The following is a 27,995-nucleotide window of genomic DNA, read 5'->3' on the forward strand; positions in this document are numbered from 1 at the left end:
GTTCCGATCTCTTCACATGTTAACATCCAATTGATATTCCCATGTCAAACTTCCACTGCAAAAACTACCAACAGTAATATTATAGTAATATCACTGTTGTTATACTTCTGCTAGTCTAGGCTTCTTTTAACTACACACTTCTCCAGATTAAGTCAGAGGCAAAGGGCTTGAATAAGGCAGGTTTTAAAACAAAAACTGTTACGGCTCAAGACAAATAACATTGCCATCAACAAGTCATCAACGGTATGGGTGAAATGTATTTGTACACTGAAGCCAATTGTCGATGTGAAACGATGATAACTAAAAAAATAAATGAATCAGCTGTAATATATTAAACTCCCATCAATAAAAAAGTATGACCTCAAAGATCTATCAAGTATCTTTAGTCCCTTCTGTTTGAAAATATATCTCAACTGTTGCTATAACATGACAACCTTTTAACATGCATGTACACATATTGAAATGAAAGAGTGATATAATATATACTGTATATACATTTTACATTTGAATAATTTAGCAGAGTGACTTAAAGTATGAGTACATACATTTTCATACTTTTCGCACTATATACACACACACCCTTCCCTGATCAGGTAAGGCCAAAGTGCTCTGGGGTGTGCAGCCTCTCCACACTTTGTGTAGGCTGCTTTTGCATTTAAATGTTCCTCAGCTTTTTCCCAAAATAAAATTCAAAAAACCAAAACACCAAGCTCACTAGGCTCTTTAACTAGCTCTATATTCTGTCTCAAAAACATCAAATTAAACAACTCTAACATCTACAAATAAAACTACCCAGCCTTTTCTAACACTAGGTCATGTTCTTCATTAGAAAAGCAAACATTGTACAGTATATACACATAGTGCAGACACCTGAAGACGTCCCAGAGCCTACTGGGACGTCCTGTGGACTTCATTTAATGCACTCTACCACTGAAAGAGGATCATGGGTAGTCCGTGTGAGTCGAGGAGGGATGTTCATTGTCCAAAGCGGATGGAGCGGGTAACGGGCGTACCAGGGGCCTGGTTGGCGCTGGTGTCATTGGCACCCCACTGCTGTATGAGCAGGACCACAGTGTGACCAGAGTCTGGGGGTGAGCTCCAGGGATAGGGCCACTCAGAGCATGCCGAAGCCCTCACTGCCCTCACTGATGGCCAGCTTCAGCATCTTGTGCAGCTCCTCATAGGAGTCATAGGTGGGGAGGCAAAGCTGGTTAAAACTAGAGAGAGAAGAATTCACAGATAGTCAGTCACTTTACAGAACTGAAACCGACTGTATAGCACATGTATATGAATGTGTAAGAGTGCATGTGTATGTGTATACGGTGTCTGAGTGTGTGTGTGTTTGTGAGGGTGCGTGCATGCCCGTCCACTCACCAGGTGTGTGCGGTGGGCAGGGTGCTGTGTGTGGGAGCAGCGATGATCTGGAAAGAGGGGCAGAGGGTGTTGAAGCCCCCAGGGGGAAGCTGGGAGGAGCCGGTGGTGAACTGCAGCAGGCGAGCCAACTCCTCCTGGGTGAAGCTGGACACCACGGCCCAGAACCACTTCATCACCTAGCACAACACAACACAGTCAGCATGGTGCACAACACTAACACGTTTGACACATCTCAATCAATATAACGCTGTAGCAAAGCAGTGGCGTTCACCATCTACTATGGCTCAGACCAGGTGGTGTCACACACCTTCTCTCTGAAGTGCCACGACCCTCCTACAACCACAGCATGGGCCTTGAAGTCCTGGACATTGATGTCCCCCGTACCGCACATCAACAGCTGGGGACAAACAGACATTTAGACCTTACAGTGCCATAGGACTGAGATTTTGAAAGTAGGACAAGGCATGTAAGCTTGGAAAGTTTGATATGTAATGAGAGACAAAATCAGTTGTGAGTTTTATTCAACATACCTCCAGCTCATTCTCATCAAATATGGCCAGGAGGTTCTCAGGGACAAGTTCATTCAAACCTGCAATTCACAAAACAGTTCATTGACAAAAGCTTGGTTGCCTATCCTCTTATAGACATTCCAGATTAGATACAGGGGTGAATGTGAAATGACTCCATAATATATCGGTGTTTGTATCCCTTACCTTTGAGAAAGTGCTCCACCTCGTCTCGCACCTGACTGGCGAGCCTGTACTGGGCCAGCAGGTTCAGATAATGCATCTTGTTCTCATTGTTAACAGCAATCTGAGCTCCTCCAGATATCAGCTCCACCACCTGAAGAGTGACAGAGTAACAGAGCTCAGGACATGACTGACAACACACCCACACAGACCCTGCACTGCCTTTCTAGGAGTACTAAGCAGTCTGCCAAGGAAATAATTACTCTGTTTTGTTAGTGCTTTCTTTTTTCTGTGAGATGACATGGTGGATAAGGGAAGTCATGTCAAACAGAAAGGTTCCCTCGTCACCTTCTCCAGCTGTCCTGACTTGTACTTCTCCTCAGCAAACACCAGGTCCATTTCACTGACATCATTGTTTAGGATGAAGCAGACTTTCGTTTTGTAGAACTCCTGATCATCCGTCTCAAAGTACTGCCGTGGAAAATTAAATACAAATACAGGAAAATAGATTTAAAATAAACATGTCATTCTAACTCGGTGAAACAACAAGGATGACTTATCCACTTAGAGAGGCAGGGTGAGATCTTAATATGTTCTAGAAACACCACAATATACAACTCATACGCTATGAAATAAACAGATCGCTTTTCTAACCAGCCGAAGCATTAGGAGAGAGGTAAACATTAGGAGAGAGGTAAACATTGGGAGAGAGGTAAGCATTGGGAGAGAGGTAAACATTAGGAGAGAGGTAAACATTGGGAGAAAGGTAAGCATTAGGAGAGAGGTAAACATTGGGAGAAGGGTAAACATAGGGAGAGAGGTAAACATTGGGAGAGAGGTAAACATTGGGAGAGAAGTAAACATTGGGAGAGAAGTAAACATTGGGAGAGAGGTCCATCTCTAGGTTCTCAGAGGATGTGGGACTGAGGCGGAGGACATACCTTGTAGTTCATCCTGAGTCCGATGAGCTGGGCCAGGAAGGAGCGGGTGAAGCGAGCGCGGACCAGCTGCTTGTAGGCCCCGCCCAGGGCTGACTCGTACAGGCACTTCCCCACCACGCGCCCCGCAAACTCATACATCTTCAGACGCAGGTGGACCGGCCGCTCAGCGTTGGGGTGGACCTGAGAAGATAGAGGGACAGACACAGTACCTCACTATCCTATTGGCTAAGGTCACTGAATACTGGCCTTAGCCATATTGTTTAAGTTGTGCTGGTGAGAAGGGAGGTCTTACCAGGCCCTGGTTGTCGTCACTGAAGCGAGTAAACAGCTGATTGGTGGTGTCAAACAGGGTCTTACAGACGAGCTCAAACCACTCCCTTCGCGGCCCTCCCCAGTCCAGAGCTAGGGGCCAACACAACACACATACTGCGTCATTCAAAAGCCCTCCCCACACAACACCAGCTGACTGGCCTGTCATCTGCTGATTTTACCTTCCTCATCCTGGAACACCACCTCAAAGTTCTTACTCCAATCTGACACAGAGAAGTTCCGGGTGGATTTCAGAGACTGGGGAGAGATAGACATTTTAAAACACTGTCATTTTCACACTCAATATCACCTTATGAGTCTGCAGTAACAGTTCTTAATCTCACTGCGGCTCGGAGAATAGTTACACGGTGGGTTCACTCACAGAGTCCAGGATGCAGTGGCGTGTGATCTTCAGGCAGGTCTTGGTGCGAGGCCTCTTGGAGTGGATGTGTCTGAGCTCCCTCTGGAAGAAGCTCACCTTGTCCTGGAATGTCTCCGAGCCACCTGTCAACAGCACAAAAACCATCCAATCTCAATGCTTCTACAGAGGCCAAAAACGATCTATACCAGGTAAACCTCCAGGGTTACTGAACTGGAAAAGGAGGGATACCAACCGATATTCTTGTGCAGGAAACGGATGAAGGTGGCAGCCATGATGTTTCTGTCTTTACAGCTCAGCTCCACTGGCGGCTGGATCCCATCATCCACTACAAGAGTCAAGTACTTGTGAACGGGGTCAGGGCCATAGTATGTGAACTGAAGGGGCAGAAAGACGAGGGTGAACACACGAGCTCATTAAACCTACTGCTAAAGGTCAGACAATATTATGTGGAAGTCACACGGTGTTTCACAGCATGGCTGCTTGTCCTACCTTTGTCCCTGGGCAAACTCGAAAGGTGAAAAGGCGCCATGGAATGATTTTCAGGTAAAACTCCTTCACTGACAGTTGCTGTGTAGCAGAAAAGTAAATGGTCCAGTCAATGACAGAAGTCTGCAACCAACCCGGCTGTGGAGCATGTGGTATGTCTAGTCAAAACAAAATCCTTTCTATCCTCTCTTCACCCACCTTTGGCGATATGTAGCAGTAGACCTTTTTTGGTTTCTTGACCTTCTCCGGCTGTCCCTCTACAGGGGAGTCATGCTCGTCCTCCTCGTCCCCCATGGAGGGCCGTCTCTGAGGGGCCATCAGAGCCGAGGCTGGGAGCTGCCACGAGGAGTTACTGTAGTTACTGTAGTTCCCTGAGCCATACAGGTACGCCTCAAAGTAGATGCTGATCCCTGTGGTGGACACGTTCTTCTCCACACAGTTCTTCTCATTCTCTGTTTGGTGGAAGGGTAGCAATTGAAACAAAAGAGTGATATGAGAACCCTACAACCACAGCTTTTCCTCCACCAAGACGAAAGTCTAGACTCTACATATATTTCACTGTGGAGTATCTCATTTTGAGTATGATAGGCTGAAAATACATGTAGCAACTTGGTGAAATACCATTTGATCCACTATCCTATCACCATCTTTTCCTTCACATGGGCCTGTTCAATCATACCCTAAAATAGGACCCTTACTCACCACTGAGAACAATGATGTCGAACTCTCCGTTGCTGAGGGGCAGGTCGTTATAGGAGATGCGTGCCCGGAAACAGCCCTTCTTCCTCAGGGTGATTTTCAGCAGTACCTGGCACAGCTGCTTGTTGGATGACACTGACTTACAGTAGTACTCCTCCAGGCTGTCGTCATCCACCGTGCCCAGCTGAGAGGAGGAAGACACAAAATGGATTCCCATTGTCCAATTTCACAGTTAAAATCAGGAAACAAATTCATTTATTCTGTTGTATGAGTGTTGTGTCGTGATATTGGGTTCTTACCGAGTGGACGTGGACGCTGTAGTTGACTTCGTCTATCAGTGAGGTGGAGTTACTGGTGGGGTTGCAATACTCGTCCCGAGGCTCGATCTGCAGGGTATGCTGCTGGCCATATACTAAGACCAGTGTGGAGAAGTGGTAGGCTATCTTCGTTTTGGACGGGTCCACTGTCCCTGAAATGGACACAGAACATGTGGGGAAGAGATGAACATTCAGGGGATGTCTCAAATTAAAGTATGTAGTGTTTACCAGTAAAATACATACATAGGGCCTGAGACAACAGAGAAAAACAGCTTTCATTTACACAAAGTTTCAAGTTACTTCCATGTGAAGGGACCGTTTTCAACACTTATCAAACCTAATTGAGCAAAGCTGTAGAGCATAATACAAATATTTCCAAACATTGTAATAAACAATCAGATTAAAATAATGTTCAGGAAAATATTGATATTGCCTTAAATAAATGTTATGATCATCATCACCTCGTGCTATACTTCGTAAACAAAGCCGAACTACAAAACATATTGTGATGATGAATACTATTAACATACTTATTATCATGTTATGAGTACAAGCAATGGGAAGAACATTGGAAGAAACGTTAGCATTATAATTCAGTGGTATCAATATTTCTGGTCTGGGTGGTCATTAATAATTCTTACTACGCAATGTCAAAGTTCTGTTCTTTATCATAAGTAAAAACACAATTATCAATATCAATGACTTAAACGTCCTCATGTCATCCATGCTTCACATTTATATTACAAATATAACACAGTCCAGTCCTGAGATGGGTTAGTCACACAGTCCAAAAGGTCATGACCTTACCTGGCTTGAATATCTTGTAGTAAGGGCTGTAGGCCACGTTGAGTCCTCCCAGTTTGACAGCTACCTCATAGCGTCCGGCCTTGCGGACAGTGAAGGCCACTTTGACCACATTGGACTCTGGCTCCTGCAGAACCTCCTGGGTGATGGGGATGTCTAGGGCCAGCTCTATGTGAGTGATGTTGACCCTTAACCCCACGGGTCGGTGGGCAGGGAAGGGCTGGCCGTTCTTGTAGAAGAGCTGGGGTAGAGTCAGAGCAAACCATGAGAAACCATGGCAGGATGTCTAGCACCACAACTTGTGCCAACAGTCTCTTCTCACCTTGATATTGAATTGTATATTGTATTGTTGTGAAAAAGCTAGCAAGTAAACATTTCACTGTACTGTTTTACACCTGCTGTGTTCCGTGCATGTGACAAATAAACTTGAAACTTCATTGTGTGCTTTATGGCCCCAATAGAAAACCAACCGACAAGACAAATAACAGAATCACTGACTAACATCCGCAGAAACAAAAAAGTGTATCCCTCCTCTACATTCTCTTTAAAGACCCATTGCAGTAAAACCTGATTTTCCTGTTTTTTTCTCTCTACACTATGAGGTTGGAATAATACTGTGAAATTGTGAAAATTATGATAATGCCTTTTTAGTGTAAGACCTGCTTAAAAAGAACACCTGAAGTTTTGGTGGGATGGAGTTTTTGCCAATTAGTTAATAGAGAGTTCCAAACCCCCCTTGGGGTTTCACAAAGAAGAAAACATATCGCATGACTGAAACTTAAAGGAAAACTCCACCCCAAAACGATATTTTGTTATTTGTTTCATTAGTCCATTGTTGACATAGTCCCAAAATGTGAGGGAGACCTTTAACCCTTCTCCAAACCTTTCTGCGAATAACAGCTTGTGTTCAGTTTTCCCCTCCCCACTCAAACCACTCACACAGTCCTAGCAACATTATTGCTTGAGAAATTGCTCTTGGCTAAGAAGCATTTTTTGTTTATTTTTGACCATTTTAATTGAAAACAATCACAGTAAGGTACTTAATTATTACCCAGAAATGATTTGATATTGAGATAAAAATGTCTACATTGGACCTTTAATATTTGAGGTGGGTGGTTGTGCTCTAATCGTAGTTTCATACAGAAACGGAACTTTTAAAATCCAGAAATGACTGAAGTAGCCTAGATATGTGATTTCAAGCAGATAGGTCGGAAAGGATCTTACCTGAACACGGAAGCTCATAGTCTGGCCCACTTCCTGTGGGTCCTTCCAATCCCAGGACACCTTGCAGGAGCGCGGGTCCAGGTAGTTCCCTCGTACATAGTCGTAGATGCTGCGGTCGCCCCTTCTCCCGGGGTCCTCATTCTGCAGGAAGCTAACCACCCGTGCAGCAAGCTCACATAGGAACTTGATGGTAAAGACAAACGCTATGATGGAAACAGTAATTCCACCTGCCAGGGGGAGACATTCAATCAGAGACCTTGTTTGAACACACTGAATGTGATTAAATGCACAGCATACTGAGGATGGCTCATAGAGGTCTTCACGGGTCCAACATACCACAAAATTTGGAGATCTGACCCGGGACCCGAGCGGGTCCAGGTCCTAAATTCGGACATTTGTCTCGGATCTGTGACGAGTCTGATATAATTGGCACGGGTCTCGGGTATGTGCAATTCAAATTGATTTATCGACTGGACCTGATTGGACCTGTCCTCTGTTAATTTACTGTTTGTGTGATGAGAAATGCGCGAGCTTGTTATCTCTGTTAGCCAATTGCAACTCAATAAAATGTATAGTTATGTTCGACTGAAAATGGTTCCAGCTGCTAACCTTACCTGCTGGAGAGAGACAGTAAAATGAGCCTTGGCCGAGGCTACTGTTGATTGTGAAGATGAAGTTATTTTTCATTGAAGTAAAACGAAGGTTAGAGGAGAAAAAGTACAGTAAAAAGAAGCCGACAAGGGTAATGTCCTCGGGGACAAGTTTTAATATTATAGTGGACAAATATGAGAAGAATGTTGGTGTGGCCAAATGGACTGAGTGCAACTCATTATTCAGGTTTGATGCAATTGTCTACCTACCATTCATTTATTTCCATATTTATTAATGAATGTTTAGTCATCACATTATTATTGTAAATACTTTGTATTATTATTGTAGGCCTATTTTATAATCTAAACGGGTTCTCTGCATAGCCTATGCAAAAAGTTTTTTTCTCTTCATTTTGTTGAGACATTTTCATTGGCTAAATTAAGTTTGTCTTTTTAATTTTGTGATCCGTATTTAGTTTAAGGTTAAAAGTAGGCCTGTTGTAAAATAAATAGCATTAACCTATTACTGTAATTTGTTGAGTAGGCCTACGGTAGGTAATCACCTTTCTTGGTAATAGCTGCAATATACAGTGCATTTGGAAAGTATTCAGACACCTTGAATTTTTCCACATTTTGTTACGTTACAGCCTTATTCTAAAATCATTAAATATATTTTTTTCTCCCCTCATCAATCTACACGCAATACCCCATACACACAATACCCCATAATGACAAAGCAAAAACTGCAAATTTGTTAAAAATAGAAAACTGAAATATCACATTTACATAAGTATTCAGACCCTTTACTCAGTACTTTGTTGAAGCACCTTTGGCAACGATTACAGCCTTGAGTCTTCTTGGGTATGACGCTACAAGCTTGGCACACCTGTATTTGGGGGGTTTCTCCCATTCCTCTCTGCAGATCATCTCAAGCTCTGTCAGATTGGATGGGGAGCGTTGCTGCAAAGCTATTTTCAGGTCTCTCCAGAGATGTTCGATCGTGTTCAAGTCCGGGCTCTGGCTGGGCCACTCAAGGACATTCAGAGACTTGTCCCAAAGCCACTCCTGCGTTGTCTTGGCTGTGTCTTTAGGGTAATTTTCCTGTTGGAACCTTCGAACGGTCTGAGGTCCTGAGCAGGTTTTCATCAAGGATCTCTCCGTATTTTGCTCCGTTCATCTTTCCCTCGATCCTGACTAGTCTCCCAGTCCATGCCGCAGAAAGAAATCCCCACAGCATGGTGCTGCCACCACCATGCTTCACTGTAGGGCATGGTGCCAGATTTCCTCCAGATGTGACGCTTGGCATTCAGGCTAAAGAGTTCAATCTTGGTTTCATCAGACCAGAGAATCTTGTTTCTCATTGTCTGAGAGTCTTTTGGTGCCTTTTTGCAAACTCCAAGAGGGCTGTTATGTGCTTTTTACTGAGGAGTGGCTTCCGTCTGGCCACTCTACCATGAAGGCCTGATTGGTGGAATGCTGCAGAGATGGTTGTCCTTCTGGAAGGTTCTCCCATCTCCTCAGAGGAACTCTAGAGCTCTGTCAGAGTGACCATTGGGTTCTTGGTCACCTCTCTGACCAAGGCCCTTCTCCCCCAATTGCTCAGTTTGGCCGGGCGGCCAGCTCTAGGAAGTGTCTTGGTGGTTCCAAACTTCTTACATTTAAGAATGATAGAGGCCACTGTGTTCTTGGGGACCTTCAATGCTGCAGAAATGTTTTGGTACCCTTCCCCAGATCTGTGCCTCAACACAATCCTGTCTTGGAGCTCTTTGGACAATTCCTTCGACCTCATGGCTTGGTTTGTGGGACCTTATATAGACAGGTGTGTGCCTTACAAAATCATGTCCAATCAATTGAATTTACCACAGGTGGACTTCAATCAAGTTGTAGAAACATCTCAAGGATGATCAATGGAAACAGGATGCACCTAAGCTCAATTTCGAGTCTCATAGCAAAGGGTCTGAATACTTATGTAAATAAGATATTTCTGTTTTTATTTTTAATACATTTGCAAAAATGTCTAAAAGCCTGTTTTCGCTTTGTCACTATTGGGTATTGTGTGTAGATTGCTGAGGATTTTTTTGTATTGATTCCATTTTAGAATAAGTCTGTAACGTAACAAAATGTGGGGTCTGGATACTTTCAGAAGGCACTCTAAGCCTGTTCAAAACTTTTTGGAATGTTTCATTCTGTTGAGCCATTTTCGGTGGCCAAATTAATTTCCAGCTGTAATGTTGTGTTTGCCGCAATATAACAGAATTACCGGTATTCCCGGCAGGCCTACTATGCTACTCGCACACAAACCATGAAAAGGAAAAACCAAAGAGGGCAAAATGCAAAACTTTATTTAATGCAGCAATATAATAACCTGTTCATATTTTCACTATAAACAATGACTTGACTTACTTTTGATATTAGCCTAATAAAGTTAACCAACTTTTGTGACGGTTTGGTGTGGTATGACTATTATTAGGCTTAGCTACTGCAGGCCTTTGACGGCAGTGTGCACCGGCACTCCAAATGACTCCGACAGTTGAACTTGAGGTGAGGAAGAATGTTTTAGGCCTTACAGAGTTACTCCTTTAATCTAACAATCACAGGAGGTTGGTGGCACCTTAATTGAGTAGTACTGGCTCCTGGTAATTACTGGAGACTATAATGTTTTAAACTTTGAAACAACAAATTTTGTTTTTTTGTAATTGGTTATTGGGCGTTTGGACAAACGGTGGATCATTTGGCCAGTATCACTTGTTTACTAATGGCGCTGGCAGCGCCGAGTTGGAGGTTTCTTTCTCTCTCTTTCCACTATCGGATCTGAACGGGTCTCTCGGCTTCGAACCAGCACGGGTCTGTTTTCCATGGTCTTTTCGGGAAAGGGTCTGACTGTCTTCGGGTCCCTTCGGAACGGGTCTCCGTTTTTGGAAAATAAATGTATGCATATTGGGTTGGGTGGGAAAGCCATGGATCCATCCAACTTTTTGGACCCGTGAAGATCTAATGGCTCATGCTGATCTTATTAGTGGAGAGACCATTTGCAATGCAATTGTGGAAAAATTACTTCAAAGAATGCTTTAAAGGGATTGTTCACTTTCATCCAAAAGTATCTACATTGATTGTGAAGCTCAAACAGTCACTTATATATGCTTTGAACAAAGCGAATATCGAACCCATGACTTGATTGGGATTTGTGCCACCAATGCCAAAAGTTTAGCATGTGGAAACAGTGCCAGGGAAACTAACCCAAAGCATGGATTGGCACCATACCTTCTCCATAGACTACTTACAGGGTAAGGAAACCCATTTTGTATTTTTGAGTGAACTATCCCTTTAAGGTCTATTTCCTTGAATGTGCTGTGGAGAAGCAGTAATTGTATGGGTAAAGCCTGGAAATCTTGGGACACACAAACAGTATCTGTAGTTCAAATATATCAAATATATATATATAATATATTTGAACTACAGATACTGTTTGTGTGTCCCAAGATTTCCAGGCTTTACCTATACAATTACTGCTATATATATATGTGAATGTTTTTTTTTATTATTATTTTATTTTATTAAATGTAATTTTTTTTTACCTTAATTTTACTAGGCAAGTTAACTGTACTAGTATTTTCAACAAGTACCTCCTGATAATTCTAATGACAGGTTGGTTTAGGCCCCAAGCCTTGCTGACAGGCGCCCATCTCCTTCTTCAAACAGCTACTGTCAGTAGAACTCACTCACCAATCACGTAAAACATGAGGTCCCTTATCAGAAAGCACAGTGCCACAGTACAGCCAAATATAAAAGCTCCCGCTGAAAGAGAAACAAAGACAGACATCATACTTTACTTGACTTTCACAGCACAGAAAAAACTTTTGACAGACATTTCATAATAAGCTGATGTGCCCTACGTCAATTTTGGTTGCATAAGCTCCTACATATTTTGCTGTGTGACCTGACATTTTATTTTGGGAGCACCAGTGCGACCAGGACAAAAATTACCCTGATAATGACTGTTGTAATGATAGGTTTCACTGTGCAGTTGTTTCTGAGTGCCTTAGAGACAAAAGTGAGCACAGATTTGTTCAATCCAAAGCCTACATGTAAAGAATATTAAAAAATATTGTATAAGAATGTATCAGTGACTTGTATTTCTTGCAACTTTCTGAAGACGTAACGGCATGGGAATGCCTGTGTCTACCACTTTGTGTAGCCAGTCAGCGATGCCGAAACAGTCATTTATAAAGGCTTTAACATAAAACTTTCGATATTAAATGGAAGCAGCCTTACCTGGCAGAATGATATGATATAATGATGATTTGTATCAATCGGATGCTATTTTTTTTCTTCAAACTCTGCTATTGAGCATGCAGTACAGAAACACCGCCAACCAAACACCAGTCTCTTGAGTTCAATTGAAATGAAAGGGAAACTATGTTTTTCTTTTCTTCCCTAGACCTCAAAAGTGGTCTCCTGATAGTCTATACAGATGCTTGTGGCATAATAAAACCCAATCAAAAAGTTTTACTTCAGACTTAGAACATCCAATTGTACGTTTTTTAAATTTAATTTTAAGTGTGATTTTGTGAGTGAAAATCTGAAAAAATAACTTCAACAAAACCGAGAAAATGTTTTTGTTGTGGCTTTTGGTGTTATTAGGGTGACTACATGTATTGGCTGGTAGATTTTATTTATCTACCTGCCACAGTGGCTGGTGGACCAAAAAGTTAGTTTTTAGGCCCTGTTCATAAACCATGTCGCTGGTCATTCCAAAACCAGCATTTGTTTACACCTTGTTCAGTCATGTTACCTCATTAGCTAGCTAGCTAACAACCTGGTTACTTTATCAGTATATCTAAACATTTGGAGGCAAAGAAAGAAGCGAAAAGGGATAGCTTCTTTATAAGATCAATGATCATAGCAATGAATGAATGACTGATCACTTGCATGTCATCACTCACAAACTTGACGACCTTAAAGAGACAGTTTAGAATTCGATGTAATGCGCTTCAATAGATTGTGCAAAAGCACTATGTAGAAACCTAATATTACACAAATGACTGTAATTATCAACATTTTAGCTTTTTATAATAAACAAATGTCTTTACCCGGTTAAACATTTGTTTCTAGATACAACATGTAGCAAGAATTTATATACCCCCAATATGCTAGATCTCAATCAATTCAAAAATATATATATCTTCTGGTGCTCCTAGATTTTCAATTTTAAGTGATGTTTTTATTTATTTAGAGCACTGCCTACGCCCTTCATTCTCACAGGCATACTCACAGACCAACTTGGAGGATTGACCTTTTTATTTCACTTTTGCTTTCTAATATACCTGTAGATAATAAACCTTTAAAACTAGAACACATACCCATGTTGGACTCTGCATCCAGGACATTAATCCGAAAGTCTAATTGGTCCATGTTGTCCTGCACTAGCCAAGCACAGTAGTGTGTGGACAATCTGTGTATTCACCGATGCGTCACACCACAAAGGCAAATCAAGCTTTTCCAGAAATAGGACTTAGGCTATTCTTGGCATCAGAGAAGATACCTATCATAGGTAACATAGCTATTTGCTCATTGGGAGTGTATAAGCCTATGAGAATCGGTGTGTACTACAGTATGTAAATTAGGATAGGGTAAGAAATTGTACATGAGAATTGTAATGTAACAACAATGGCCTAGGCTACTTTCTTTCACATTATGTGGTTGCATTAACTGTCTTAATATGGCCCCGTAGTAACAGTCAACTTCTCCTTTACAACACCTAGTTTCGTTCATCTGTGTGGCTATTGCTTAATAAAAAAAGTTCAATGCTAGGTCCTTGCAATTAGGGCTGGCATAATTACCATATAACCTTGTAACCGATGGTTAGGATGAAGACCGCCATGAAAATAAAAGAACTGTCATAACGAACAGCTGGCTAAAGTATTATCCCCATACTTATGTGCCGATACGATATTTATTGTGATTCTCACGATTCTATATGTGTTGCGATTCAATACAGTGAATTTAATTGCGAATCGATGTTCCAGACATATTGCTCACCACATGTCTGTTGCAGAGGAACAAGAGAGCCATGAGAAAACTAGTTTTGATCAGTCATGGAAATAAAAGTGCTGAAAACAAATTTACTGCATATTTAAAAAGATAAGAGAACAAGCTATGAAGGAAACATACTGGAGTGTTGGTGCAGGTACATTCAACTGGCACAAACATTATATTGCGATATTGTGTCTTGACGACGATACAATATAACGTCAAAAATAATATCCCCATCACTATTAACAACATTCATGAAACGTAGTCGCTCCTTGCTGAAAGAAGCAACAAACAAGTTTTCAACGCAGCAGCAACACACATAGAAATATAATGAATATAACAGGCTTGGAACTAACTTTGGCAATTTCACTGGAGAGGATATGGGTACCTGATGCAATAATGTCCATGGTAATGTAGACTGTTCATTCAAATTATGTTAACTGATGTGTGGCACATATTGAAGGGTAAAATTCCTGCTTTTACTTCCTGCTTTGCTCCTATGGATACACTCGCAAAGGCCGCCAGTCACAGCCCTACATCAGTATCTTCTACAGCCAGTGTCTGAAATCACTCTTAATCCATGGCAGACGCATTGCACTCACCGATAGACCACTTCTCATTTAGGCGCCTTTCAGCAAGGCTGTGCACGAGTTGGATCTCGTAGTCCTGGTCGCGGCTCCCCCTAGAGGCCTGGAGAACCTTGACGCCTGTGGACAGCTTGATGTAGTCTTCGTAGTAGTATCCCCACGCAGCAAGAGAGAGCTGCAACTGGCTGTCAAACTGGGCTAGATCATCCAGAGTCATACAACCCAAGGTCTTCAGTCTTCAGTTGGACCACAGTGCAATATGATCAAACACAGAGAAAAAACAGTCAATTGTATTCATTCACCTCTAGCATGGCCACAGTCTCAAACAGGATAATACACAGACTGAACAAGAAGAACCTGACTTTAAAGCTGGGTTGTAGTCTGTTATTGCTTTAAATATTGTGTACTTTATCATGCATGCAAGGCAAATATTGGTCTATCACCCTGTTCTGCACTGTACCACAGTAACCTTAACATGATCTACTTGGTTACATTTACATTAAACATTTAAGGGGCAATCTGCAGTTCTAACAATAACAAAGTGACATTCATCCACTGATTTGGTAAATAATAATAATAATTACATTTGTAAAGCGCTTTTCATTATCCAGGAATAATCTCAAAGTGCATAAAATAACAATTTAAATAGAAAAACTTAAAAAAACTAAATAAATATAAACTCAACATGCAACAATTTCAATGATTTTACTGAGTTACAGTTCATATAAGGAATTAAGTCAATTGAAATACATTTATTAGCCCCATATCTAAGGATTTCACATGACTGGGCAGGGGCACAGCCATGGGTGGGCCTGGGAGGACATAGCAGGAAGAGAATGGGTCCTAGCACCGACCCTTGTGGGACACCACAGGTTATGGTGGACTCCACTGATCTTGCCTCACCAAGGGTGACGTACTGCTTGTGGTTAGAGATGTAGGAGGTAAACCATAGAGAATGGCACCAAAGGGGATGGCTGCAGTTTTACGGGCTCCTGACCAATTGTGCTATTTTGTGTTTTTTTTTGCAGTTTTCTTCTTTTTGGTACATAATTATTCTGCCATCGTTTATTATGACCGAAAATAACTTCTGGACATCAGAACTGCGATTACTCACCTCAAACTGGACTAGGATTTTTTCATTAATGAGTCGGACACAAAGGATATACTGCTCCTCCTGGACCAGGCCCAAATCCCTGTCATTCGTATGAAGAAGAGACGCCGTTACAAAGGTTGAAGAGCCAGATGCCTGGCAAGACAGCGCTGGCGAGTGGATAATCCGCATTTACCCTCCGTTTTACTGCTAAACGTGTAATCACTGGAGAATAAATTGGATGAGCTCCGTAAGATCAGGAGGGGTGGTGTGTGTCTCTTTGATAACAACAGCTGCTACGCAATCTCGTAATATTAAGGAAGTCTCATGGTTTTGCTCGCCTGAATTAGAGTGTCTCATAATAAGCTGTAGACCCCACTATTTACCAAGAGAGTTGTCATCTATATTCTTCATAGCTGGCACTAAGACAGCACTCAGCGAGCTGTATAAGGCCAGAAGCAAACAAGAAAATGCTTATCCATAGGCTGCTTATCCAAAAACTCAAACAGGAAGTAGCAGTGACGTGGTCAATACGGCAGTGGTCTGATGAAGCGGATGCTAAGCTACTGTTTCTGGAATACGTTCCGGGATTCATCCAATGGCATTGAAGAGTATACCACTTCAGTCACTGGCTTCATTAATAAGTGTATCGACCACATTGTCCACACAGTGACAGTACCGGTATCCCTTGTATATAGCCTCATTATTGCTATTTATTGTGTTACAATTTTTCCTTTAGTTCAGCAAACTTTAAAAAAAAACTCTGCACTGTTGGTTAACCTCTACGCGATTGGTATCCCCCCATGGGACGGTTGAGCTAACGTGCACTAATGTGATTAACATGACGTTGTAAGTAACAAGAACATTTCCCAGGACATAGACATGTTTTATATGGGGAGAAAGCTTAAATTATTGTTAATCTAACTGCACTGTCCAATTTACAGTAGCTATTACAGTGAAAAAATACCATGCTATTGTTTGAGGAGAGTGCACAACAACAAAAAACATTTATCACGGCAACTGGTTTGATACATTCACCTCTGAAGATAAATAACGTACTGACATTCAGCAATCTTGCTCTGATTTGTCATCCTGAGGGTCCCAGAGTTAAAATGTAGCATAGTTTTATAAAATAAAATCTATTTTTATATTAAAATGTAGGAACTGGGTTCTACAATTTGAACCCCTGCTATGTCTGCCCCCTTGCTTCAGGTCCTGAGCTACAGGCAGTTAGATTTGGGTATATAATTTTTGGCGAAAATTTAAAAAAAGGGTCCGATCCTTAATTAAGGGCTTGTAAATAAGATTTTCCCTGTTGTATTCGGCGAATTGATTAGAGTTTAGGGCAGTCCCACAGATGGCAGTGTGCTCTCTGAGGCGCTGCAGTAGAATGTGTGATCTACTGTGTCGAAAGCAGTACTAAGGTCTAAAAGAAGGAGGAGTCAGAGTGGGGTTAGAGTTGGAGGATACAATGTTCTCTCGGGTGGTGTTGATTTTAGCCTTAAAGAACTCAGAAAATCTGTTGCACTGTTCAGTAGTTGCTGTGGGAGGGCCAGATTCTGTAGGATGGAGAAGACGACTGATGGTGGAAAACAAAGTCTTACGATTTCCTCGGTCGTTGTCAGAGTAGAAGGTGGAGTGGGCTGCTTTTAATGCTTTTAAATAACAAGCCTGGTAGTCTTTATAGACCAGTAGATGGACAATTAGGCCAGCACATCTCCACAGATGCTCTCGCTTGTGGCCATGGGTCTTCATGCTAAGCAGCTCCTCTGTGAACCGTTGGAAGGATATTTGGAAGGATACTTTTTCAAGGGAAAGGCTGTTTAAGGTGTTCCTTAGAGTGCTGTTATACAGGTCAACCATCTATCTCATCAGGGATATCAGACTCATGACAGTCAGCTTGTAGGGCAGGGCAAACAGACTCCTGGAAGACGGACGTGTCAAGGGACTTGTTTTTTAATTTAATAGTGTGCTTATGGCAGAGCTGAAGTGCAGGAGTACTCACAGACATTGTAATGGCCCTATGGCCAGATACACCGATCTCATGCACATCCAGGTCTGAGGTAGGGATCTCCAGTGATGAAGTCTAAATAGTGTTAATTGCTGAAGGATGGGGCTGGAGAAATGTAGCTACTCTCAAATTCATAGACAGAGCTATGGATGCAAGGACTGACCATCCATGAGATTATAGTTTTAACCATGTTTTGAGGCTATACAGTGTTTGTTTACAATTACTTTGTTTGAAAACAAAGGAGTAAAACAAGTTTATATTTTGGGTTCTGATGGGGTAAGAAAATTGCCCATTAGGGATTTATTTATAAGTTACAGTGGCAAGAAAAAGTATGTGAACCCTTTGGAATTACCTGTATTTCTGTATAAATTGGTCATCAAATTTGATCTGATCTTCATCTAAGTCACAACAATAGACAAACATAGTGTGCTTAAACTAATAACACACAAATTATTGTATTTTTATTGTCTATATTCAAATCAAAGTTTATTTGTCACGTGCGCCGAATACAACAGGTGTAGATCTTACAGTGAAATGCTTACTTAATACATCACTTAAACATTCACAGTGTAAGTTGGGGAAAGTATGTGAACCCCTAGGCTAATGACTTCTCTAAAAGCTAATTGGAGTCAGGAGTCAGCTAACCTGGAGTCCAATCAATGAGACAAGATTGGAGATGTTGGTTAGAGCTGCCTTGACCTATAAAAAACACTCACAAAATGTGAGTTTGCTATTCACAAGAAGCATTACCTGATGTGAACCATGCCTCGAACAAAATAGATCTCAGAAGACCTAAGATGAAGAATTGTTGTCTTGCATGAAGCTGGAAAGCGTTACAAAAGTATCTCTAAAAGCCTTGATGTTCATCAGTCCACGATAAGACAAATTGTCTATAAATGGAGAAAGTCCAGCACTGTTGCTACTAGTGTCTGTCCTGCAAAGATGACTGCAAGAGCACAGCGCAATGCTCAATGAGGTTAAGAAGTGTCAGCTAAAGAAATCTCTGGAACATGCTAACATCTCTGTTGACGAGTATACGTCACGTAAAACACTAAACAAGAATGGTGTTCATGGGAGGACACCATGGAAAAAGCCACTGCTGTCCAAAAAAACATTTATTTATTTTTCCTTTATTTAACTAGGCAAGTCAGTTAAGAACAAATTCTTATTTTCAATGACGGCCTAGGAACAGTGGGTTAACTGCCTTGTTCAGGGGCAGAACGACAGATTTTTACCTTGTCAACTCAGGGATTCGATCTTGCAACCTTTCGGTTACTAGTCCAACGCTCTAACCACTAGGCTACCTGCCGTCCCTACACTCTAACCACTAGGCTACCTGCCGTCCCTACACTCTAACCACTAGGCTACCTGCCGTCCCATTGCTGCACGTCTGAAGTTTGCAAAAGTGCACCTGGATGTTCCACAGCACTACTGGCAAAATATTCTGTACACAGATGAAACTACAGTTGAGTTGTTTGGAAGGAACACACAACACTATGTGTGGAGATAAAATGGCACAGCACACCAACATCAAAACCTCATCCCAACTGTAAAGTATGGTGGAGGGAGCATCATGGTTTGGGGCTGCTTTGCTGCCTCAGGGCCTGGACAGCTTGCTATCATCGACGGAAAAATGAATTCCCAAGTTTATCAAGACATTTTGCAGGAGAATGTTAGGCTATCTGTCCGCCAATTGAAGCTCAACAGAAGTTGGGTGATGCAACAGGACAACGACCCAAAACGCAGAAGTAAATCAACAACAGAATGACTTCAACAGAAGAAAATACGCCTTCTGGAGTGGCCCAGTCAGAGTCCTGGCCTCAACCTGATTTAAAATCCAGTGGCAGGACCTCTAGCGGTTCACACCAGACATCCTAAGAATATTGCTGAACTGAAACAGTTTTGTAAAAAGGAATGGTCCAAAATTCCTCCTGACCGTTGTGCAGGTCTGATCCGCAACTACAGAAAACGTTTGGTTGAGGTTGTTTCTGCCAAAGGAGGGTTGACCAGTTATTAAATCACATACTTTCCCCACCCTGCACTGTGACTGTTTACACGGTGTGTTCAATGAAGTCATGAAAACGTAGAATTGTTTGTGTGTTAGTAGTTTCAGCAGACTGTGTTTGTCTATTGTTGTGACCTAGATGAAGATCAGATCACATTTTATGACCAATTTATGCAGAAATCCAGTTATTTCCAAAGGGTTCACATAATTTTTCTTGCCACTGTGTATTCTTCAATAATCAAATGAGTATGTATGTATGTAGCTCTCGCAGATTGCCCCTTTAAGGTTTATATAAACATTAAAGTAAAATAGTGTGGTATGTATTGAGTCATGATGAAATGGCTTCCTCCACTGACAGATGTATAAAATGGTATATGGGTAATGTACTCAAGGAACCAAAGCTTCCCATAGTTGACAGCTGCTGTAGCCACAAGAAACAAAGTATAGTAACCACTATAACCCAGCTGCTCATGTTCACAATTACTTTAGGTAGGGAGTGAGTGTCACTGCTCAGACAGAGGTGAACTCATACTGTACTACAGTAATATGCAGAGGAGGTCAAGTTAACAATCCCATTTGTATGACTACCCCATGGATCACAATGAAATATCTGAATGTGATGCAACTGAAAACCGATATTTATTCAAACATTAGACAGAAAAAAGGGTCTGCTACTCCGTCCACTGAGAGCTACCCCCATATCCGCAGCATTGCATAACATCTACCATATTGTGTGTGTAACAGCACCTTAAAGCGGCATTCAGCAGTTGAAACAATAACAAAGCGGACTCCCCGCACCGTTTCGGTAAAAAGCTGAAGGATGGGGCTGGAGAAATGTAACCAGTCTCAAATTCATAGACAACTATGGACGCAATGACTGACCATCCATGAGATCACAATTTTTAAACATATTGAGGCTTTATAGTGTTTGTTTACACTTACTAATTTACAAACATTGGAGTAAAACAAGCTTATATTATGGGTTCTGATGGGGTACCACAGTTGAATCTAGCTCATGAGGCAATTATAAGTTATATTTTCAAGAATAAATGGGTACATATAATACATTAATAAGTAAAAAAAATGGCTTTAGCAACTGTGGATTGCCTCTTTAAGTGACCCTCTGAAACATGGTTTCCCAAACTTGGTCCTAGGGCCCAACCCTTAGGTGCACGTTTTGGTTTTTGCCCTCGCACTACACAGCTGATTCAAATAACCAACTCATCATCAAGCTTTGATTATTTAAATCAGCTGTGTAGTGATAGGGCAAAAACTAAAACGTGCACCCAGGGGGGCCCCCGGGACCGAGTTTGGGAAACGCTGCTCGGAAACACTGCAGCCACTGAGCTTAATGTCACCAAGTGCAGCCAGCCATGAATGGGGATGCTGCCCCCAAGTGGACAAAAAAGCACATATCTTCTAAGGCTGTTATTCTATCTCTCAGAGAAAGAGAGAAAGTGAAAGAGGGACCTCACAGTGTTTCACAAAATGACTGAATTCAGTAAGATGTTAGTGCACTAACTGTAAGTCGCTGTGGATAAGAGCATCTGCTAAATGACTCAAATGGAAAAAAAGTAGTGCAGAATCGTTTAGCATTGTTAATTGTGTTTATGTGATGCGTTTGAATCTGCCCATGACAGGTGAGAGGTAGGTAGTACTATGCTGGTAATAATTAGTTGTATGCTTGTGTAGTGGCACTGACAACATGGTGGTGGTATGCTTACGTATGATAGTAGTGCTCAAGGCTCTGAGAGCAGAGCCACTCCTGGAAGGCAAAGTCTCTCAGCAGCTGGATGTGAGCCTCTGCGATGTCCCTCCAGCGCCGCTTCTCTCTCACCACGTACTCCAGACGAGTCAGAATACTCAGGCTCAGCTCCTCCAGAGTCTGCACATCTACACACACAGGCACAGACAGACACAGACAAATCAGCCAGAGCAGAGAAGGATCTAGTCTATAGCCTGCCTTATCATTAATAAATTCACCTCAGCATCACCAGATTGAGGCCAAGATAAGAATATACTCCTACCTGCAAACAGACAGGCCCTAAATCACTGAAACCACAACATCATGAACTTTGGGAAATTACACTAACCTAAAACCTCTTCAACAGCAGAGGATGAGCTAAATCATTTCACCCATTGGCTGAACATTCAAAAAAATATCCTTTGAACTGTGTAGGCTTTTGTACAAACTCCAATGGATGAGTAAATTCAAAGATATTCAATTTCCCTTGTTGTAAAATAACTGGGATGCTGTGAATCAACTACAGAGTAAATCAATGAAGATGTTACTGTGTTCGGTTGCAATCACATTAGCCTCTGGCTCCTTTACATCAGCAATAGTTCAGAGATGCTAAACTGCCACTGTTCCATGTCATTCATAAACACTGGATCAAATCAAGTTGCTGATATTTTGTCAACTGACCTTCAAATAAGTGTTTGTAATCGGAGAGACTGTGGCCTTGAATCCATTCTTCAATCTGACTTTCTTTGCCTTTCTTCCAGTGCACTTCCCAGAAGAAGATCCACGAGACTGAGCAGAAGAGGAAAGTCAGCAAAAAGCGGAGGTCCATCAGACCATCTTCAGCTCTGACTCAGACTCTTCTGCTCCCCACAAAGGCTGGGCCAGGTCCAAAATACTGCACGATAAAATAAAGTCGCAAATTATGTCCATTCTCCAGCTTCTTCACTGGTAAAGAGCTATAGCGACAACAACATCACAGGTTTAAGTCAGGCAGCTCATGAAAGGTAAGTCTAAACAATGACTAAGACAATTAAAAAGTTGTGCCCATGCTCATCTAGCAACTCAGGTGCTTTCATTATGCAGTAGCAGCATAGCCGAGAAGGCATGCATGAATGTTAATGTCTCACACTGGAGGAGTGTTGAATGATGGGATAGGACATGTAATCCAGATGACATATGCATGAACTGGCAAGGTTCGTAAAATGTCTCATTACTTTTATCTCATAATCTAAACTAAAGACCACCAAAGTCCACAGCGACAAAAACATAAAATAAATGCATTGGCAACACCCATAGACATAGATTGTCTACAAAAACAACATCCCCACAAGATGCATATTTGTTACAGCACCCCTAATGATTGGTGTACAAAATTCCCCACCCATTTCCAGACTCCCCACCAACCACCAGTCACCCTCACTTCCTGCAGGGGCGTTATTTCCTTCCCCCACACATTTTAAGTAGGCACACCGGTACCTAATCAGTGTTGAGGTCAGGATAAAGATGAGTCTGTGACAGTAGGAGTGAAGTATTTGGAAAAAGTGCACCCTTGCTTTTTGGCTGATCCATTTCTGGTTTCAAGGTGGATGCTGTGGAGTCAGTGAGAGTAACCAGAAGTGTGGTCTTGTGATAATTGTTTGTGTTTCTGCTGGTCAGAGGGAGCAGGCGCTCCGCATTAAATTAATGTGGGTAAGAGATTTGTTTTGCTCTCAAGAAAAAGAGTGATTACTGGGATAGCAGTAAATGTAAAAGTTGACTAACTGAAGGGGAAGATTCCGGTGTTTGTGATGCTCGTTGTTTGGTGTGACGCAGACAGGGTGGCGTGAATGGTGAAACAGAAGAGTCGTTGTCTGTTCTTTTGAGTTTTGTTGTTGAGTCTTTGCCCGACAAAGTGATGTTAGGATATGTAAGTTAAACTGTACGAGCTTTTGTGCCGGATACATTACGTTGTTTCAGGTGTCAAGCTTATGGGCATGTGGCAGCAGTGTAGGAGGAAGGTTCCTAGGTGTGCAGAAGGGCATGAGACAAAGGACTGTGTAGTATTGGGGAAAGTAGTGGTATTTGTTAATTAAAGGGGTGCCCATGGGGCTGGGGATCAGAAATGTCCCGTGCGAGAGGCAGGTTGAGGTTTCCAGGGTTAGAGTAGTGCAGAAGTTGTCATATGCTGCTGCAGTGAAGAAAGTAGAGGAAGATGGGTCAAGGGGCAGGGATCCTGAGTGGAGTGGTGTCAGTAGTAGATCTGAGGTTGTGGTGGCAGCTGCAGAGGTATTTGGGTGTGCGAGACTTGACATCAGAAGAGTTACATGGTGTGTTAAGTGATGGTGTCCCATCCTTTCAAGTTGTTGGCCTGAAGTAGGACTAAATATATTTAAATAGTGGAGTAGGGTGGTGTTGTTTATAAAAAAAATAAAAAATAAAAAAAAATTGTGAGTGTAGTGAATTATATATATTTTTTCAAGCAAAGTATATGGGAGTTGTACTCCAGTCGAGTAGGTGACAGTAACACAGTAATTTATTATATGCCAACCACCCTTAAACCTCATTGAAGAAGTAATCAATGTTGATACCTCATGGACTGGTAGTGTGATGTGTTTGGAAGATGTGTTATGTGCTAATATATTCCTTTCACCTGGATGAGTTACTAAGTTTGTCCTCTTTCCTTTTGGTGTTGACTTCCTTGGTCAGTGTGATTTGTTTGTCTTTTGTTTGACCACAGCCTTTGTTAGCTTGCCATAGACATTATACTAACGTTATATTTTCACACAGTTCTTTGTATACATCTGTGGTGTTAAGTTATTACTCCTATGTGTTGTACTGATGTAGCAAATTGCTTATTTGATTCCCAGAAAACATCCAACTGTCATCGTAATTTAATAAAAGCTCAAATGGTTACCCTCTCTTTGTGTTCTTGCAGACACACCCATTTGCATTGCCTCCCACACATCCCTTAGTTTCTTTTACCTATTTTTCATGGTGCCGAAACCTGGGTTGGTAACGCAATGGGGGAGGGGGCTACCAGCTACCAACCAGCTAAGCTTTACCAGGCCCCGGGCCAGCTACCAGTCCAGCCTTGCCAGGCCCAAGTCCAACAACCAGCTCAGCCTTACCAGGCCCCCTACACCTACCTTGAGCCGGCGGCCAGCTATCCCCAGCCAAGATGGGAGAGATACCAGTTGCAGGTGGTTCTACAAAAAACATAAATTCAGAACAATATTAAATCAAGTTTTTTTGTACAGAGTAAGATCTTCCTATTGCATGCGTGTAGATCTTTGTTTTGGTCGCACGGTCTAAGGCACTGCATCTCAGTGCTAGAGGTGTCACCACAGACCCTGGTTCGATTCCAGGCTGTATCACAACAGGGCATGATTGGGAGTCCCATAGAGCAGCACACAATTGGCCCAGCGTCGTCCGGGGTAGGCCATCATTGTAAATAAGAATTTGTTCTAAACTGACTTAAATAAATAAAAAATATGACATTGTCTGGGGTACAATCTGTAGCTTGATGTTGACCACCACCTCAAGCTCAACCTCGACAAGATGGAGCTCCTCTTCCTCCCGGGGAAGGCCTGCCCGCTCAAAACTTCTCCATCACAATTGACAACTCCACTGTGTCCCTGTAGCAGAGTGCAAAGAACCTTGGCGTGACCCTGGACAACACCATCGTTCTCTGCACACATCAAAGCAGGAACTCGCTCCTGCAGCTTCATGCTCTATAACATCCGTAGAGTACAACCCTACCTCACACAGGAAGCGGCTTGAGGAAGCGGCGCAGGTACTAATCCAGGCACTTATCTTCCGTCTGGACTTGTGCAACTCACTGTTGGCTGGGCTACCCGCTTGTGCCATCAAACCCCTGCCATTTATCTAGAACGCTGCAGCCCGCCAGGTGTTCAACTGTCTCAAGTTCTTCCATGTCACCCCGCTCCTCTGCATACTACACTGGCTTCCAGTCGACGCTCGCATCCACAAGACCATGGCACTTGCTTATGGAGCAGCAAGAGGAATTGCCCTTCTCGAAATTCAGGTTATGCTCAAACCCTACACCCCAACATGAGTACTCTGTTCTGCCACCTCTGGTCTCTTGGCCCTCCCACCCCAACAGGAGGGCAGCTCAACTCAGACCAGTCCAAGCTCTTCTCCGTCCTGGCACCCCAATGATGGAACAAGCTTCCCCCTGAAGCTAGGACAGCAGAGTCCCTGCCCATCTTCTGAAACCCTATCTCTTCAGAGCATCTTAAATAATGCCACAGCACCCCCTCCTTTTTGCCTTTTGTGAACTATACTGAACAAAAATATAAAAGCAAAAATGTCTACGATTTTACCGAGTTAGTTCTTATAAGGAAATAAGGAAATTTAAATAAATACATTAGGCCGTAATCTACTGAACTGGAACAGGCTGTCAATCCAGAGCATTCCAAACATGCTGAATTGGTGACATGTCTGGTGAGTATGCAGGCCATGGAAGAACTGGGAAATGTTCAGCTTCCAGGAATTGTGTACAGATCCTTGAGGCATGGGGCTGTGTATTATGCTGAAACATGAGGTGAGGGCGGCGGACGAATGGCATGACAATGGGCCTCAGGATCTCGTCCCGGTATCTGTGTATTCAAATTGCCATAGATTAAAATCAAATCAAATGTATTTAAAAAATGCCTGCCCACACCATAACCCCAAAGCCACCATTGAGCACTCTGTTCACAATGTTGACATCGGCAAACCGCTCGCCCAAACGCCATACACGTGGTCTGCAGTTTTGAGGCCGGTTGGGCGTACTGCCAAGATCTGGGATCTTTTATTTCAGCTCATGAAACTTGGGACCAACACTTTGTTGCGTTTTATATTTTTGTTCAGTGTAACACTTGTTCTTGATCCCCCCCCTTACTAGCTCTGACTTTGCTGATAGCTAGTTTATTGAGGAAAATGTACTGTGACATGTGGTTGTCCCACCTATCTACCTTACCATGAATACATTAAATCACTCTGGATAAGAGCGTCTGCTAAATCTAATCAAATTTGATTTGTCACATGTGCCGAATAGAACAGGTGTAGACTTTACAGTGAAATGCTTACTTACAAGCCCTTAACCAACAATGCCGTTTTAAGAAAAATCCCTAAAAAAATAAGAAATAAAAGCAACAAATAATTAAAGAGCATCAGTAAAATATAAATAGCGAGGCTATATACATGGGGTACCGTTACAGATTCAATGTGCGGGGGCACTGGTTAGTCGAGGAAATTGAGGTTACATGTAGGTAGAGTTATTAAAGTGACTATGCACAGATAACAGAGTAGCAGCAGCGTAAAAGGGGGGGGAGGCAATGCAAATGGTCTGGGTAGCATTTTGATTAGATGTTCTGGAGTCTTATGACTTGGGGGTAGAAGCTGTTTAGATGCCTCTTGGACCTAGACTTGGCGCTCCGGTACCGCTTGCCGTGCGGTAGTAGAGAGAACAGTCTATGACTAGGGTGGCTGAAGTCTTTTTAGGGCCTTCCTCTGACACCGCCTGGTATAGAGGTCCTGGATGGCAGCACTGATTGGGGGTGGCTTAGCCCTTTCCACACAGCCTCTCACCCACTAGGCTGAATTTGTTTTGCGTTAAAGTATGTCTTATATTTTGGGCGGCTATAGAAAATTCCGCACCCACTTCCAGTCAACCCTGCAGGGATGGCACTTCCTTCCCCTACACCATTAAGTAAGCACACCTGCACTTAATCAATGCTGATACCGCTTGGGAGATGTTATGTGCTAATATAGACTTTCCTATTATTTTCACCTGGATGATTAATTTACTAAGTTTGTCCTCTTTCCATTTGGTGTTGACGTCATTGGTCAGTGTGATTTCTTTGCATGGTGTTTGACAACTGCCTTTGTAAGCTTGCTTTCGTCAATGTTGAGCTACCTTTGTATATATATGACGTGTTTAGCTATTATTCATTCTGTTGTACTGATGCAGTCTATTCCAACTGTCATCCTGATTTAATAAATGGCTACCCTCTCATTGTGTTTTTGTAGACACGCCCATTGCGTTGCCTCCCACACATCCCCTTAGTTTCTTTGAGCTATTTTTTCCGATGGGGAAACCTTCAGGGTGAAATTATACCTGCTTTGCATATGACCCCTAATGAATGACAACTAGGTCACGGAAGCTCTCTATCAATAAGGAGGTTGTTGGGCAGCATATCACAGACCTGATAACTCCAGGAACGCTGTAAAATGAAGAAAGTTTAAGTAATCAATATGCCTTGCTAAATACTGGCTCCTTGGGTTTACGTGATACGTTACCTGGCTGGTTGGAAAAGTCGATCAATTAATGAGACAGCAGCAGCTAACTGTCGTTAGCTCAATACTCCATGTGTGTTTAGATAATACATCAACAACCAACGTGATGCATGTGTTTTAGGCGATGCACACTGGCAGAGATTATAGTCAGCTAGCTACAACATAAATTCCTTCAGGACAAGTACAGACTAACAGACTAGCTTGTTGCTGATACTGTAGCCTACGTTAGCTACCTACGACGTACGTTAAGCTGTCAATGTCAACGCAAAATCGAAATGTGGTATTCCAAAGCCAAATTCAGTGTTTCAAAACATGTAATAATTCACCCCTCACGCATAGCTACGTCAAACGTTAAAATACATCAGATAAATCCATTTTAATTTTAAGAATAACAGTCCTACCTTGAACGTATTTATTATATTTAACTAGCT

The 27,995-nt window shown here is 42.3% G+C and overlaps 1 protein-coding gene across 1 annotated transcript; it reads right to left on the reverse strand.

Annotated features, from left to right (window-relative positions):
• Positions 1-167: 167 nt before the first annotated feature.
• LOC120060299 (apoptosis-resistant E3 ubiquitin protein ligase 1-like) lies at positions 168-27,993 on the reverse strand. The gene is made up of 23 exons (XM_039009492.1): positions 27,568-27,993; positions 24,411-24,470; positions 21,967-22,180; positions 21,266-21,434; positions 14,451-14,671; positions 11,539-11,610; positions 7,226-7,452; positions 6,005-6,242; positions 5,180-5,349; positions 4,884-5,064; positions 4,380-4,633; positions 4,185-4,262; positions 3,928-4,069; positions 3,696-3,817; positions 3,496-3,571; positions 3,297-3,406; positions 3,005-3,184; positions 2,412-2,534; positions 2,088-2,217; positions 1,905-1,963; positions 1,682-1,771; positions 1,375-1,550; positions 168-1,217 (listed from the first exon to the last, which is right to left on the reverse strand). Exons 3-23 carry the CDS (start codon positions 22,112-22,114, stop codon positions 1,115-1,117), a joined length of 3,069 nt encoding a protein of 1,022 aa, XP_038865420.1. The 5' UTR covers positions 22,115-22,180; positions 24,411-24,470; positions 27,568-27,993; the 3' UTR covers positions 168-1,114.
• Positions 27,994-27,995: the final 2 nt, after the last annotated feature.

The sequence above is a fragment of the Salvelinus namaycush genome, chromosome 15, assembly GCF_016432855.1.
Source record: "Salvelinus namaycush isolate Seneca chromosome 15, SaNama_1.0, whole genome shotgun sequence".
In the NCBI taxonomy this organism is placed as follows: domain Eukaryota; kingdom Metazoa; phylum Chordata; class Actinopteri; order Salmoniformes; family Salmonidae; genus Salvelinus; species Salvelinus namaycush.

Excerpts from the sequence above, each read along its gene's own strand:
- LOC120060299 (XM_039009492.1), bottom strand. The coding sequence starts at position 22,114 with ATGGACCTCCGCTTTTTGCTGACTTTCCTCTTCTGCTCAGTCTCGTGG. Across the intron at positions 11,611-14,450 it reads AAATGAGAAGTGGTCTATCG|CGGGAGCTTTTATATTTGGC; the intron begins GTGAGTGCAATG and ends TTTCTCTTTCAG. Across the intron at positions 4,263-4,379 it reads ACTGCTACATATCGCCAAAG|CAACTGTCAGTGAAGGAGTT; the intron begins GTGGGTGAAGAG and ends TCTGCTACACAG.